Below are 17206 nucleotides of genomic sequence, written 5' to 3' on the forward strand. Positions count from 1 at the left end.
TAAGTTTGGCCTCTATATGGTGAACCCTGGGAGTGGGGGAACTACCAGATTGACTAATGGGGTAAACCCTCTGCCCAGGTCAGAAATGGAGCAGGGGGCTGGAGCGATAGCACAGCGGGTAGGGCATTTGCCTTTCATGTGGTCGACCTGGGTTTGATTCCTAGCATTCCATATCGTCCCCCGAGCACCGCCAGGAGTAATTCCTGAGTGCAGAGCTTGGAGTAACCCCTGTGCATGGTCAGGTGTGACCCAAAAAAGAAAAAAAAAGAAAAAGAAATGGAGCAGGTTATCAAATAATGTTAAATGGCAAAGCACTTAACAATGCTTAGTGAACTCAACACATTTTGAACAAAACTTCAAAATACTCACTTTGTAAGAACAAAACTTCGAAAAATACTCACCCTGTGAGAATAAAACTGCAAAATATTCACTCTGCAGAACTTCACTTTCTCCTTTTTCTCCCCCTCCCCCTCACCCCTCTCCTCCCCTCCTCCCCTCCCCTCCCCCTCCCCCTCCTCTTCCCCTCTTCCTTCTTCTTCTTCTCCTTCTCCTTCTCCTTCTCCTCCTTCTCCTTCTCCTTCTCCTTCTCCTTCTCCTTCTCCTTCTCCTTCTCCTTCTTATTCCTTCACATTCTGCATCATTCTACTTGCTGTTTATTCTCCAGAAATCTGATTAAAATGACATTTCTTGGGTCTTGAAATATAAGTAATGGTTTTTAGTGGAAGTTACTGGTTGATTGATTTTTTTTCAGGTTTATCACACTAAATACAAACAGTTAAAAATTAAGTAATTCAGAGTGATTATAATGAAAAGTCATACTTCTTGTCTTCCCACTTTTATTCTTTCATACAGTCAAGTTTCTTAGATGCAAAAGATTTTTAATTAATTTTTTTATTAAGGCATCGTAATTTGCAAAGTTATTCATTGTAGAGTTTCAGGAATACAGTGTTCCAACAGCAACTCTACCACCAGTGTCACCTTCCCTCCGCCAGTTTCCCAGGATTCTCTCCCACTCCCAGTCTACCTCCTTGACAGTCACATTTACAAGTTTGGTTAACTATAGTTTGGGTTTCATACTTTACAATATTGTTGTGGTATAGATATATAAAGGTAAAGGCCCTCCCGTTGATCGTCGATTTGCTCGAGCGGGCCCAGTAATGTCTCCATTGGAGACTTTGTTGTTACTGTGTCTGGCATATCGGATACTCTCGGTAGCTTGCCGGGCTCTCTGAGAGGGGCGGAGGAATCGAACTCGGGTCGGCCATGTTGGCCGCGTGTAAGGCGAACGCCCTACCCGCTGTGCTATCGCTCCAGCCCATAGATATATAACTATACCACACCTCTACACCACCAATGTATCCATGGGCCTTTGACCACACTGAAGAACTGAGTGAGATGTTCAGCTGCTTCTGCAGGTAAGATGGGAACACCAGGGCCCTGAGTAGATGCTATAGGCCAGCAGGGATGTCCAGATGCAAAAGCTTCTAACTCTTGTGTCTTGATCTTTTTCCTATAGCTCTAGAGAGTATGTTTACATTACTTTTTGAAGAATTACTTCTAGAGTAAAACAACAAGAAAGAGATATAGAAAATATGAAAGGAAAATAGACAAAGAGCCAAGAGGCACATCTGAGTAAGAGACAAAGGAATGAGAGAATGTAAGGAAGAAAATTGTTTCTCACCTTTGCCTGCCAATTTGCCTTCCATTTATAGCTGTTCCCCAGAGCTAAGAAGATGGGGGTCTATTAATTAATTAATTGATTGATTAATTAATTTTTGCTATTCCCAGTGGTGCTGGGATTCACACCTTAATCAGTACTCAGGGGTTATCTTTGGTGGTGCTGGGGATTGAATCATGGCTCCTGCATGCAAGTGTATGCTCCAGCTCATTGAGCTATATTCCCAGAATAGAAGATGACATTCTAAACTCTGGTGTCTTTTTGGGTTTAAGATGGGCAGCCACCCCTGACCACTGCCTTTACCCCTCTATTTCCTGAAGCCCCAGAAGCCCCAGCAGCTTCACCCATATTCCACAACTGTTGCCATGTTGACTCACCCACTAGCCCTGCTCTCCTGATTCATAACTAAATCTCCAAGGAGATGCTAGCCAAACAGCTAAAATTTATAAAAACACTGGTCCCAGGGCTGGAGCAATAGCACAGTGGGTAGGGCGGGTTTTTTGCACATGGCCGACCCGGGTTCAATTTCTAGCATCCCATATTGCCCCCCAAGTACCACCAGGGGTAACTCCTGAGTGCATGAGCCAGGAGTAACCCCTGTGCATCGCTGGGTGTAACCCCCCCCAAAAAACACTGGTTCCTGGAAAACTGTGGAGCACCCTTGAGAGGCGGGTACCTGCCCTGCCAAAGCTCCAGCAGCCAACCCACACCTCACTGCTGCAATCACACCAAGAACCTGATTCCACCGCTTCACTAATACTCTCTACAGAGATACCAAAATGAGAATAATTTCAGGTACCCCAGTGTCTAGGCTGGGAACTCTGGTGTCTTCTCTGAGCTGAGGTGGGCAGCCTTCCCCTGACACCCAATACTTCTCAAAGTCCTGCTTCCATGCCCACCTCTCACAGTCACTGTCATGTCAACTCATTGGCCCAGGCCATAGATTCTGAAGTCTCTGGATGTCAGGGCCATATACACTGCGACAAGGCATCTCCTAACTCCTCAATACTGAAATTCCAGTAGGAGCACATCAAATGAGAAAAGAGAATGACATAGAAGCCAATTAAACTTAGGAAACAAAAACAATAATACAGAAGGCTCAACAAGCAACACACAGCTTAGTAAATTCTTATGCAAAGACTTAATAACCCCATAAGTTACAACAATTTTCACATAATGCTTGATTTTTATGCTTATTGATTTTAATATTTGAGCTGTTACCTAACCAACTTCAACCCTAGAATTGTATTAACAGCTATGAATTTTGTCTAAATTAAAATAATTTTTTAAAAAGTTTAATTAATGTGTTAAATTTTAAAGCAGTGTGGGTGCTGATTAGTAGTAGTATCAAAAGTAAGTTCAGGATTGTTTTGATACCTGTATTTATAATTTTAAAAAAATGTCGTGAAGAGATCAATGAATTTCTGTTAAAAGCCATTCCTGTGCGTTACATGTAACAGACATGGTAAAGATTTGTTTACAGTCTTTGACAAACCATGCTATAAGTGAAATCAACAAAAAGGAAATAGGTGTATGGCTATGTGATTTTGGGATTAAAGTTAGTCTTGAAATGTAAATAAAATGTAGAATATGTCCTCAGAAAAAAAAGTTTAATTAAGAAAAAGAAATTGTTTTTTCATATTAATAGACAAAATAGTGGTTACTATTCACATTGCAATAAAGGAATAAATTTAAAGAATGATTCTTTAGTATAAAAAAAGAGAAGAAACTCCAATATAGATTTATTAAACCCAAAGCCTCTCTCTTGCTATGTGGTGTCATTTAAATTTATTTTAAATCCAGCATGACTTTTAAACTTCTTGCATCTCAATAAACCAAATTAATTCAAAGGCCCATAACTAAGAGTCAATTTTCCAGGATCTTGTTTTTTATTTTTCTCTTTGTTATTCCTCTATTTTTTGTTCATTCTAAAAATGTTATCTACAAGAAAACTTCTGTCATAGTGCATTCTGAGAGGTAAGTTCTCCTGGGAAGTTGATATATTACTTGCTTAGTAGTAAATACCTAGGGCAAGGGAGATGACTGAGGTGGCAGAACACATGTCTTGCATCTACAGGGGTATGGTTTTGATCTTAAATATTGCATGGTACCCACTAACAGCATAGATGTGATCCTGATAGCTTGATCACTACTGGGAGTAGTCAGGCCCTTGACCCTGGAATCCCTACAACAACAGCAAGAAAAAAGGTAAATCCCCAGTATATTTACCAATGTGAATAAATAACAAAACTTATTTTCAAACAAAAAATTAATTTGCAGAGGGGCTGGAGCGATAGCACAGCGGGTAGGGCGTTTGCCTTGCACGCAGCCAACATGGCCAACACAAGTTCAATTCCCAGCACCCCATATGGTCCCCTGAGCACCGCCAGGAGCAATTCCTGAGTGCATGAGCCAGGAGTAAACCCTGAGCATCGTCGGGTGTGACCCAAAAAGCAAAAAAAATTAATTTTCAGAATATTAACTTTATATACTACGTCACTAATAGCCAAAGGAGATAATTGTTTTGTTTTGGGGTCACACACAGGGATCAAATCAAGATTGGCTGCATGTAAGGCAGGTGTTTTGATCCCTGTGCTGTCTTTCTACCCTCCCAAAGAAAATATTTTATCTAGCCAAACTTTTACAAAAGAAATGAACTTTGAAACTAAAACTCCTAATTACAACTAAAACCCTAATTACACAGTGAAGACACTATGCTGAGAAACACATTCTAAGTAGTAAGCCTTGATACTAAAAGATCCCAGTTATAAACTAAAAATCCTAACTACAGAGTGAGGACATTATACCAATAATGCACATGTTAAAACAGTAAGCCCAGGTAGAGTTTTTTTGCAATAACATTGGCTTTAGCAGGCTACTGCTAAAGCCTTTTTTCTTTGTAACATGCTTGAGTTCCTGTTGATGTGTTTTTGTATGTCTATTTTTATTTTGGGGGTCACATGTGAGAATGCTTTAAAGGGATATTCTGGGTGGAGTGATGGGTACTTAGTGATTAATACTTGCAGTGCTTGGAGAGCCATTTGGTTCTTGGAATCAGAACTGGAACTGTTATGTGAAGATTTATGGTCCTAACTCATTGATTCATTTTTCCCCCTGCAGGGCAGAGGTTGAAACAAGAGTCTCTTATATGAAAGCATGTACTCTACTGCTAACCTACATCCTTATCCCAGATATGGCTAATGTTAATCAAAGCCGTGAATCTAAAATGGTACCACATAGGTCAATTTTCATTGGTTAAACACAGAGTACTAATTTCTATATTACTAGGGTAGGCCAGGATGTCTCCCAGAGCTAACAAATAAGTTTTACTCTCATATTTACGCGAACTGTCAAAAATGACCATTCCATGGGAAAAGGGAGCTTGGCCCCCTTCCCAAGATCTCCCTGAATTTCTAGAAGTTTTTGAGTCCATTTTGCATTCTGTTTCCACAATCACTTGGAGCCTGCCAGCTGTTGTTCCCCTATTTATCCTATGTCACCCTGGCTTGAATATTTACTGCACATGTGTCATTTCTTCCCAAATTCTCTTCACACAAGATTTTATTGTGAAATTTTATTAAATAAGTGATGGTAACAGAAGATTTAAATGCAGCATTATAGAGAACACTTCAAGACTGATACTAGCATGCATTGATCACTTTCTTCTATGGGAATTTTCTGAAATCTTTTTCTCTCCCCACTCCAAGTTCTCTTGAGATATAAATCACACACAGCATCGTGTAAGTTATACTTATATAAAAATAATAATCACAGAGTTTTATTGACAACTCCTTTACCTGACATGATTTTTGCCTCTTTTTGTAGAGATGTAGGTGAGAGAAGCTAGTTCCCACTACCTCCCCTTTTCCCATTATAAAGGGCAGGTTCTTCAGGTGACTTATTTTATTGTTTTATTGTGAATTGTTGTGTTTTATTGTTGTGAATTGTGAATTATGCTGTGTATCACCTGACTCAAGTGATGTAGACGACTTCTATGAAGTTAAGAGCAAGGCCATAAGAAAAGAAGGCTACTGTCTTCCTGCTCAACCAACCTCAGTCACTTGGGGAAATGCCTAGGAGAGTTAGGACTGGTAAAGTCTGCCATTAGCACCTACATAGTACCAGTCCTACATGGTAGCTGTCAAACTGTGTCTAGAGTAAGCTTAAACTACGTGGTGTAGGAAATGGCCATCACTACCTTATTTCTCAGGGAGCTCAGGCTGGAGTGAGGAATTGTTCTTTGAAGGAAAAGAGAAGTTAGTTCTAACTTTTGCCTAGATTTTCCAGGACTGTGTCATTACCTCACAGAAATGATTTCAAGAGGAGTTAAGTAAAGAAACAAAATAGTTTTATTAAGGAAATAGTTTTATTTATAAGAGGGTAGAAAGAGACAGACTTGTGTAAGGAGAGAACATTGTCCTCTTCAAAGCAGAAAAAGTTGAAAGTATACATCAGTTGACCTCAAGATGGAGAATGTATCATAAAGCCAAATAAAAGAATAATACATCTTAGGTTGAGGTATTAAGGTAAAGGTAAAGGTAGAGGCCCTCCCGTTGATCATCGATTTGCTCGAGCAGGCCCAGTAACATCTCCATTGGAAACTTTGTTGTTACTGTGTTTGGCATATCGAATACGTCTCGGGGAGCTTGCCAGTCTCTGCCGTTCGGGCGAAATATCAATAGCTGGAGCGATAGAACAGCGGTAGGGCGTTTGCCTTGCACGCAGCCAACATGGCCGACCCGAGGTTGAGGTATTGATTATCCAAAAGATAGAGAATGCACCATATGCCTTTACAAAGGTGGTTGTATAGTAGGGTTTACCCCAAGCTGATGCCATCTGGATCAGAGCCTTTTGGTAGTATTTTGCCAAGGGGTAAGACTCTCACTTTTGGTGGCCTTTTCCAAGTCTTATGACATCCCTCAGATTCTCTTGGAGCTTCCCTCTTTGACAAGAGTCATCATTCTCTGGATGGAGCCTTATTTTCTCTATCTCCAAAGAGCTCAATATTTGTATCTCAAAGGGGTCGCTCTTCCTGCTTCTGGGAAGCTTCAGTATGGTGATTAGTCATCTCCTTTAAGTTACATCTTGTTTTCATTTTTGTTTTTTTTTTTGGCTTTTTGGGTCACACCTGGTGATGCTCAGGGGTACTCCTGGCTCTGTACTCAAGAATTACTTTTGGCGGTACTTGGGGGACCATATGGAACGCCAGAGATCAAACCTGAGTCAGCTGCATACAAGGCAAATGCCCTACCTGCTGTACTATCACTCTGGGGCACATCTTGATTTTATTCTTTTCCAAACAAACTCATTGTGGGGGGACCCCACCTACTTGCCTGCAATAATAAGACCACATTTAGATTTATTCTCTTACTGCCAATATGATTTTTCTTTTTTTTTCTTTTTTTTTGTATGTCTCTCTAGGTCAGCCTGGAAGTGCTCCAGAGCTAATCTGGAAGTGCTCAGGAGAGGCCGTGCCAGGAATTAAACTCAGGCTTATTTTTACAGTCTTATAAATTACACTTTCTTCTTAATCTCTCCCTCTACTGTCACCCTCATCTAAGACTCTTGCAGATCCAGCCTTCAGTCCCCAAGTTACTATTATTTTTTTCTTAAAGACTTTTTTTCTTTTTGCAATTTGACCTTCTCTTTTCTGGTTATGCCTCACTTCAAACGACTTATCAGATCACCTTTTAAATACCCACCTCCACAAAGAAAACAACTCAAATTTCTATCTCCCTTATTGAAAATGAAGTTATGTGACAGTATTAGAAAGAGTGGATAGACCAGAGAGATAGTGTCGGGAGTAAGGCACCTTCCTCACACCCAGCTGACCTCTCTTCATTCACAGCACTTCCAGGAATGGCCGTAAGCATAGGACCAGGATTTGTCCTTGAACACTTCAGTGTGTGGCCCAAAAAGAGGAAAAGAGAAAGAGCTGAGATTATGTCGAATACAAATGGCCAAAAGCCACATAAAAGAATGGCCTGCATCAGGGAGACACAAACCAAAACAATAACACACATCTTAAATCTAAACTTCAGAAATCCCCCCATGTGAAATTGTAGATGGTTTCAGTCCCATATATAGATGATACTGATTGAGGCTCAGAGGTTAGGTGACTTGCCTGAAGTTTGTTAAATGCTGGTTGGCAGGATGTAGCATTGAACCTATCACAGATGGTGACTGCCTAATCCCAAGCACATGTATCTCTATTTTTCTCAGATTCCACTGCAATGCATCAATTACGGAGAAATTTCTGGATCATCTTAGCTGTGACCATCATCATTGTCTCCTTGGTCCTAGGCTTCATCCTATACTACCTCTGTAGGTGGTTGCTTAGAAAAGGTAATGGTCATCTTGCCTGTATGTACTGAGGGAAATGAAGGGTGGTTATCAGTGCTTGAAGGCTTCTTTAGGGTAAGAAGTTTGCTAGGCAAAATGGGTTCAACATTATACATTTTTAATTTGGTTCCTAGCTCTGCCACCCTTGTGTCCCTGCACTTCATTTTTCCTATCTATATAAAGGAGGAGGAAAGAGTTAATTTCCAAGAACTTGTCCAACCCCAAGTTTCTCTCTCTCTTCCTTTCTTTCTTCCTTTCTTTCTCCCTTCCTTTCTTCCTTCCTTCCTTCCTTCCTTCTTTCTTTCTTTCTTTCTTTCTTTCTTTCTTTCTTTCTTTCTTTCTTTCTTCCTTTCCCCCCTTCTTTCTATCTGGGCCACAGCCCAGCTGTGCTCAGGAATTATTCCTGGCTCTACGCCCAGGGGCAACTCTTGATGGTGCTTGGGGTACCAGGGATGAAACCAGGATCATGTGTATGCAAACAAATGCCTTAACCCTTTTATTATCTCTCTGTTACTGTCAATCAAGAGTCTTTTATCAGCTAAGGCATTCATTGAAAATATAAATTATTTTTACAAATTCCTCTAGAGTATTAAACACTATTGTTGTTATCACATTTCCCTTAACTTTAATTATCTTTTTATGTGCTCTTTCTTCAAACATTTTCTTGTCTCCCAATTAAGATTTTGTCCTACTTGGTCATGATGTATGATCTTTTTGATGAGCCATTGGGTTCTATTTGCTAGTATTTTGTTGAGGATCTTTGCACCTGTATTAATCATGGATATTAGTCTATAATTCTTTCCTTTTTGGTGGTATCTCTGTCTACTTTTAATATCAGGATGATATTTGCCTCATAGAAACTGTTTGAAAGTCTTTCTGTATTTTCAATTTCCTAGAAAAACTTGGAAAGGATTGAAGATAGGTCTTCTTTAAAGGTTTGAAATAATATACTAGTAAATCCATCTGGGCCAGGACTTTTGTTCTGGAGGAGACTTTTGATTACCATTTAAATTTCCTCGATAGTGATAGGTCTGTTCAGGTATTCCAAATCTTCTTGGTTCAGCCTTGGGATGTCATGGGTATCCAGGAATTTAACCATTTCTTTGAGGTTTTCTTGTTTTGTGGCATTACCAAATTACTAGTAGATAACGAGTCAGTATCATATATATATATATATATATATATATATATATATATATATATATGGCATTGGTAGAATTTTACAAGGAAAAAAAATGCAACCCCAACAAAAAATGGGGAGAAGAAATGAACAGTAACTTCCTTAAAAAAGAAGTACAAATGACCAAAAGGCAAAAGGCACATGAAAGAATGCTCTACATTGTTAATCATCAGGGAGATGCAAATCAAAACAACAATGAGATATCGTCTCACACCACAGAGACTGGCATACATCAAAAATAACAAAAGCAAACTGTGCTGGCATAGATGTAGGGGGGGAAAGGGACTCTCATTTGTTGTTGGTCCAGCCTATTTGGAAAACAATAGGTATACCTAAAAAAAATAGAAATTGATCTTCTATATGACCCAGCAATACTCCCAGAATATACCCCCGGAGTGCAAAAACACATGGCAGAAGTGACATCTGCACTTTTGTGTTCGTTGTAGCACTATTCACAATAGCTATAATCTGGAAATAATCCATTGCCTGAGAACAGATGACTTGTTAAAGAAATTATGATACATCTACACATTGGAATACAACACAGCTGTTAGGAAAAATGAAGTTATGAAATTTGCTTATGAATGGATGGACATGGAGAGTATCATGTTGTGTGAAATGAGACAGAAGGAAAGGGACATTATAGAATGATTGCACTCATTTATGGAATATAAAATACATGGCATGAGACTAATACCCCAGGTCAGTAGAAATAAGGAACAGGAGGACCGGTCCATGGTTGGAATCTTGCCTTAAGTGCTGAGGGAGAAAGCAGCTGGGGTAGAGAAGGGACCACTATGACAATGATAATTGGAAATGACCACTCTGGACAAGAACTGTGTGCTGAAAGTGGGTAAAGGACCATGATAATGCCCTAAAGGAGAGAGAAGGAAAAAGAAGAAAAGTGCCTGCAATAGAGGAGGCTGGGTTGGGACGGGGGTGGCAGGAAGGATACGAGGGATGTTGTTGGTGGTAAATGTACAGTGTTGGAGAGATGGGTGATGGACATTGTATGACTGAAACCAGATCATGAACAATTTTAACTGTATATCTCATGGTGATTCAATTTTTTAAAATTTTATTATTTATTTGCTTTTTGGGTCACATCCAGCGATGCTCAGGGGTTATTTCTGGCTCTGCACTCAAGAATTACTCCTGGCGGTGCTTGGAGGACCATGTGGGATACCGGGGATTGAACCCAGGTTGGCCACATGCAAGGCAAACGCCCTACCGGCTGTGCTATCGCTTTGGCCCAATTTTTAAAAAAATTTAAAAACATGATAATTTCAATGACTAAAAATTCTCAGAAATTATGAGTTTTATGATATTCCTTAAGAGAGTTTTTTAAGATGTTGCACTCTTAAGTGTACAGATGTGGAGATAAGTAAGAATGCATCTTTAGCAGAATGTGATAGAATATGGGATTTCTTCCTTCCAACAAGACTGAGGCAAGAACTGCCAGTAATGAATCTTCACCAGAAGTCTGTGGCCTGGGCACCAGAGGAACCAGGGATTGAACCTTGAATTCTTTTTTTTTTTTGAACCTTGAATTCTTGAAGACCTTTTCATATGCCTATCATGACCATGACCTTTAGATTCTCTTGAAGCTTCTCCTTTATAGAGGAGGTTCAACCTTCTCAAAGAGATGTCGTGTTTTCTTCATCTTCATTGATCTTAATATTTGCGTCTCAAAAAGAAGATGCCTTTGGGCTACTTCAGGGCTGGTGTCTAAGCAATTTCTATTCAGTTTTATCATTACCAGGGATTCCCCCTCTATCTATCTGCCTACAATGAAAGAAAAGAGTTAGTTAGACTCTTGGGAGAAAGGCAAACTGATGAAAAACTGTTCTATCTTTAGGCTTTGGGGCAAGGACTGTTTACTTGTCTAATACTGGTCTTTAGCCCTGTTTCAATCTTAGCAAGATTAATATTTAGATGAGCTGTAACTGCTGGAACAATCAGATGTAAAGGTTGACTTAAAAAAGGCTTATGTAGGGGTTAGAGAGAAAATACAATTAGGTAAGGCACTTGCCTTGCACCCAGCCAACCGTATCACCGAGTGTCACCAGGTGTGACCTAAAAAACAAAACAAAACAAAAATGACTTCTACAAAATTTTATTACACATCCTGAACAAAAGATTTACATATTGTTTTTTCACCCACTCAATAATTAGCAGGCCATAATGAACAAAAATTTATACATAGAGCATGTCACCATTTATACATTTTCCCCATACCTTATCTGATGTCCTATCCTCCACATTTCTACCTATATATATATATATAGAGAGAGAGAGAGATACATATAGAGATAGATAGATAGATAGAGTTTGTTTGTTGGTTGGTTGTTTTGGACCATATCTGGCTGTGCTCAGGGATTACTCCTGGCTCTGCACTCAGGAATCACTTTTGGCAGGTTCAGGGACCAAATGGAATGCCAGGGATCAAACCTAGAGGCCACATGCAAGGCAAAGGCCCTGCCAGTGTACTATTTGTCTGGCCCATATTTGACCAATATTTTTGAGTGCCAGCTACATGGCAGACAGATTACTTGGCAATGATAAAATAAACTACAATCTTCTCAGTCCTGTCTTGATTGGATTAGGGCAAAAGTCTATGATCTAACTGAAGGGTTTGTTAGGGAAAGTCCAAGATTGCAGGCCAACAAGGGTGAAAGAGAAAGAAGTTTATTTGTACAGACCATGAGTTTGGCTCATCCTGTCAATTCCCCAGACAATGAGTCTACTCTGCTTTTATGTCTTCAGTTGTGGTAGCAAGCAAGTAAGTGGGTTTACACAAGCTAATTTGCAGTTAAACTTATGAGATAATGAAGAACAAATAGTTTTGCATAAAACTAACTGTTTTGTGCTGGCTGTCTTGCTCTGGTGGTTGAGGTCTTTCTTTGCATGCAATCCATCTCCACCTCACTTTACAACCCCCGTGCCCTAAATTTACACCAGTTTCCTTCACAGGTTAATGATGAGAAGTGAATGAGGAGTCGTCATTGGCTAGACAAGCCAGGAGGACCCACCTACTCACCCACCTACTCACAGAGTAAAGTCAGCTTTCTTTGACTCAGAATATTGCTTCCTAGAACTTAACACAATAGTTAGGATATAGAACAAGCTACGCATTAAGTGACAGACGACTGGATAATGAAGGTGTGATATATATATGCAGTGGAATGCACAATTGCAAGGAAGGATGAAATTGTACAATTTCCTGCAACTTGGATGGAATAGAAGATCTCATATTAAGTTAAATAAGAAGAACAAACAATAATCTCACTTATCTATGGTATATAACAGAATGAGTGAATGCAAGGTATTAAAGGGAGTCACCTAGATCAGTATTGAACCATAGAGTACAGGAAGGAGAAGGCAGCGAAGGAAATGAACCAAGTAAGAGGAGACAGGTGGGAAATAACAAGGGTTGGTGGCAGGGGCCTTGGGCACATCAGAGGGAGGAAGGTGTGGTGTACCTAAATCACAGAGCCAGAAACATTGAGAGTAGAAGATACAAAGTATAACAAACTTGCAAGTGTGCCTGTCAAGTAGCAGTTTGGGTGGAAGATGCGGGGGAGGGGGGGGGAACCTGGGGTCATTGGTGGAGAAAAGTTGAAACTGGTGGTGGGATTGGTGCTAGCACATTCTGTGTCTGAAATTTACCTATGAATAATTTTCAAATCAGTGTATTAATAAAATACAGTAAAAAATTTTTAAAAAATTTCAGTTTTACCATTTACTGTTTTCCCGTTTATTTCTTCTTGATAATTCTTCCAAATGTGTTGAATCCACCTGCTCTCTGAAGACTGTTAAACTCCAAAATTAGCTTTTTGTTAAATCTTCCTAAGTGAATAACCTTATTTTCCCACAACAAGTTTGCCAATTGAAGAACTTGGAAGGGTCAGGACTGGGGTGGGTGTAGGGTGTGTGTTTGGCGGATGGGGGAAATCAGTTCCAATCTACACTGAGGTCCTAGATTTACTACCTATTACCACAGTAAAATATTTCAGGGGAATATTGCCAAAGAAGCAAAATTTCTTTCATTGTGGAATTATGGGAGAGAAGAAAACTTCATAAAGAAAAGAAATTATGTAACCCAAGTTAGGATGTGTGGGCAACTCCAAAGTGGACTGAAAAATAAAAGAAATTATGCACCACAAGTTGGGAGGTGGGTGACCTCAGAATGGAGAATGCAGGAACTGCCTCTCTGAATTACTGGTCTTTTCCAGGACACCAGGGACTTTGTACGCAGGTAAGAGTATTGTTAGGGTCTGGTTAAGGAAGGACCAATGGTTTCATTTAAGTATTATCATGACTTTTGTTCTTCCTGAGACTTCAACTGAAAAGGTTCTAGTCCTTGTATTTGGGTTGATATTCTTATGTATTTGAGTTGGAACTAAGGGCTTGAGGCAGGAACATCTCAAACTTTTCTAGATATGTGTGTGTGTGTGTGTCTTCCTAAAATTCATTGCCAAAGGACCCCTTGTTTGACTGTTTGTTTCTTTTTTTTAGATAAGAAGTCAGAGATTACCAAGAACTTGAAACAAAACCAAAGAGATGAAGAAAAAATGTATGCGTAAGTATAGAAAAAATAGTTATGCATTTTAATCTTGAGAACTGCCTATTCACTTCTAGGCTGGTGCCCATATTGCAATGCTAATCTCCCATGGAGTCACTGGTAATGTTTTCCTTACTCTTATTTTAAAGGGTAAAGTCTTATGTGGCCAGAGAGATAGTACAGTAGGCAGGATGCTTGGCCTGCATGAGGCCCATTTGGGTTCAATCTCCAGAAACCCATATGGTCTACTGAACCCACCAAGAGTTAACCCTGAAGAGTAAGCCTCAAGAAGCTCCAGGTGTGTCCCAGAAATACACACACATACATGTATGTGTGTGTATTTCTGGGACACACCTGGAGCTTCTTGAGGCTTAATATATATATATATATATATATATATATATATATATATATATATAGGGTCTTGTTAAGAAAGGACCAATGGTTTCATTTAAGTATTATCATGACTTTTGTTCTTCCTGAGACTTCAACTGAAAAGGGTCTAGTCCTTGTATTTGGGTTGATATTCTTATGTATCACTCTGAGCTGGGGAGGTGGTTATGGCTATTTTTTGTTTTTGCCCCTGTATCCTGTTACTTGTGCTGGAAATGTCCTGATTTTCTGCACTAAAAAGTTTTACATTCTAAGGAACACATCAGTCCTGGACCCACCAGACATCCCATCACCACCTCTTCCCACCTCTGTAAACCAAATCAGCTGAGAATACTCAATGTGCTGTGTTGGGGCAAAGGTCACTGTGCCCCTAGGACATAAAGTTAATGATTATAATTAATACCTTTTTATACCTCTGTGAGCTTCTACTGAAGGAAATTGTGGGTCCTTCTTTCTTTGTAGAAAAAATAAAACAATATTTTCCCATTAAAAAAGGCCTTTCCCTTGGAGTCAGAGTGATAGTACAGTGGGTAAGGCGTTTGCCTTGCACATGGCCAACTGAGGTTCAATCTCTGGCATTCCAAATGGTCCCCTGAGTACTGCCAGGAATAATTCCTGAGTGCAGAGCCAGGAGTAGCCTCTGAGCAATGCCAGGTATGACCCAAAAAGCAAAACAAACAAAAAATACCTCTCTCTTTCTCTCTCTCTCCCCCTCCCCCTCTCCCTCTTCCATTCCCCCTCCGGGGAGAGAGAGAGAGAGAGAGAGAGAGAGAGAGAGAGAGAGAGAGAGAGATCTTTTGTTGTTTGACAGATTCCCATACATTCTGACTAAACCAAATAAAGGTCTTGTGACTGCAAAGTTCTGATTCATCTGCCACTAGAGGTATAGTGACAGATCAAGAGAGAGCTTTATAGGTAATACATTAACAGATTGGAAGAGGACCAATTCATGTCCTCAAAGCAATCTTTTGCCTACCTCAAAGCAACCTCTTGCCTACCTCAAAGCAACCTCTTGCCTGCATATTCACAAGATGAGGTTTTTATTTATTAGTGAAGCAAGATAGTTTTATGTTGTTGGTTTTGGCTTTTTTTTTTTTTTGCCATACTGAGAGGTGCTCAGGGCTTACTCCTGGCTCTGTGCTCAGCGATCACTCCAGTCAGGGCTCAGGGAACCATATGGGGTTCCAAGCTTTGAACCTGAGCAAGGCAAGTATCCTACCCAATGAAGCAAGATCACACAAGCAAAGAAATATAGAAAGATATGTGTTCAAGGGAGAATGTAGACTTGAAAGAGCAAACCCACGCGGTAAGAGACATAGAGAAAAGCAAGAAAGATACATAACATGGGCTTGAAAGAACAAGGCAAAAGACAGTTTGAAAGAGAAAGAGAGAGGTAAGCGCAAGTTGCAGAACAGTGGACAGCAGATCAATAGATTTCCTTGTGGCAAGTACCTTAACTCTTGTACTGTTTCCCCTGGCCTCTCTTGCTTTTTATGTTTTATTTAAGTGTTTATGTAGCATATTCAGTGTTCTTTTGCCCAACATATTTTGTAGACTTTATTGTGTGTACGTTGTTCATTCTCATTTTTTTGCAGATACTTCATAGATTCAAGTACATGTATTTTAGTGAACATATGCAAACATTTATGTAAATGCAGAGTGGAATTTCTGTCACACAGTGTATGTACATTTAACTTCAGGAGAATATATATTTTGCAAATTAAAAACAACTAGTACTTCCTTCCTAACACATCTCAAGTGTACAAAATATGTTTCAACACCCTTGCTTCTAATATCCTGGGTTAGAGGAAACAGGTTTTTTTAGTTTACAGATGGGAGATAAGAGCTATGAAAGGAAGAGATTTATTTCAATATTTAGAAAATAGATTTCAAATTTCAACTCCTACTTTCTTTGATATTTTCCTTTAACTCACGGACAGTGGACATGGTCAAAACTAAACAACAAATTCACTCTCTTTCTCTCTCCAGGAATGTTCATAGTCAATTGTCAGTTCAATTGCCACCCTTGCCACCTAGGCGTTTACTTTCTCCTGAAGATGTTTGTAAGTATATCTTGTTAACATTCTCACTCAGGGTAAGTAACAAACTTATCTAGGTATCTTAGTTACTTTAGAAACCTGCCCTAATTCCACCATCAGTAATACCACAGTGATATTCCTTCCTAGTAAGGAGAGTCATAGATGAGCAATATAGACAGTGTAAGCCACTTGTGAGAGATATACCTAAAGAGAAGTATGGTTCCATGTCTTCCTTATGAAAATTTGGTTCTGTGGATATAACACTACTAATTTGGCAACTTGCTGTTGTCTTAACTTCTGTGTCATGGTTCTTACAAAAGTACAGTCTAAAATTGAGGGACAGGAGAGTCAAGAGATCTGATGAATTTGTGCTCACTTGGGTTAGACTGGGTAATATCTATATTTCAGTTTCTTTTGTAAAATGGAGATTTGTAGTAGTGAAAAGATCACCAAAGCTCATGAAAATCATGCTGATTTATTTGATTAAAAATATGTAAACAAATAGAAGCTTTGCATGTCAAGACTCTCTCTTATTTTTTAATTCTAGCCCCACAGGAAGCCATGAATCAACTGCCAAAGACATATTCATCAGTAAATAAAGTTAGAAAGAAGAAGATAGTTTCCATTCCCAGCTATTTTGAGCCTGAAGATGATTATGATGATGTTGAAATATCTACAAATGTGGCAAACAATCATTCTGAAACAACCATTTCTTCTTTTTCGCAAAATGGAAAGCATTCGCACAACTTATTTTAAAACAACCAAGGGTTGAAACTTAGCAGGTATTCATGATCTGAGATTTATGAAATTTCATAAATAAGCACTTCCTGAACTTTAGATGAAGACGCTTCACTATCAGATGACAGCATTGAAGAAAGTTGCTGATTCAGCCCTAAGACCAAGTGGAGTCTGGCCTTTCTGGACTTTTGTCCAGAAAGTTTCCATAGGAGGACTACAGGGTTTCATAAGACTCACCATGAGAAATGATTTTGTTATTAACACACTTATTC

At 39.4% G+C, this 17206-nt stretch overlaps 1 protein-coding gene across 1 annotated transcript; it reads left to right on the forward strand.

Moving 5' to 3' along the window:
* Positions 1–1353: 1353 nt before the first annotated feature.
* SCIMP (SLP adaptor and CSK interacting membrane protein) lies at positions 1354–16952 on the forward strand. Its single transcript, XM_056114791.1, has 6 exons — positions 1354–1415; positions 5504–5511; positions 7901–8023; positions 13719–13782; positions 16147–16220; positions 16744–16952. Exons 1-6 carry the CDS (start codon positions 1354–1356, stop codon positions 16950–16952), a joined length of 540 nt encoding a protein of 179 aa, XP_055970766.1.
* The last annotated feature ends 254 nt before the right edge of the window (positions 16953–17206 follow it).

The sequence above is a fragment of the Sorex fumeus genome, unplaced genomic scaffold (assembly GCF_029834395.1).
Source record: "Sorex fumeus unplaced genomic scaffold, SorFum_2.1 ptg000028l, whole genome shotgun sequence".
Taxonomy (NCBI): domain Eukaryota; kingdom Metazoa; phylum Chordata; class Mammalia; order Eulipotyphla; family Soricidae; genus Sorex; species Sorex fumeus.

What these genes read in the sequence shown, in the direction of transcription:
- SCIMP (XM_056114791.1), top strand. Translation starts at nt 1,354, where the DNA reads ATGTATCCATGGGCCTTTGACCACACTGAAGAACTGAGTGAGATGTTC. An exon ending in GATGAAGAAAAAATGTATGC is followed by an intron (nt 13,783 to 16,146) that starts GTAAGTATAGAA and finishes TTCTCTCTCCAG; the next exon opens with GAATGTTCATAGTCAATTGT. An exon ending in ACTTTCTCCTGAAGATGTTT is followed by an intron (nt 16,221 to 16,743) that starts GTAAGTATATCT and finishes TTTTAATTCTAG; the next exon opens with CCCCACAGGAAGCCATGAAT.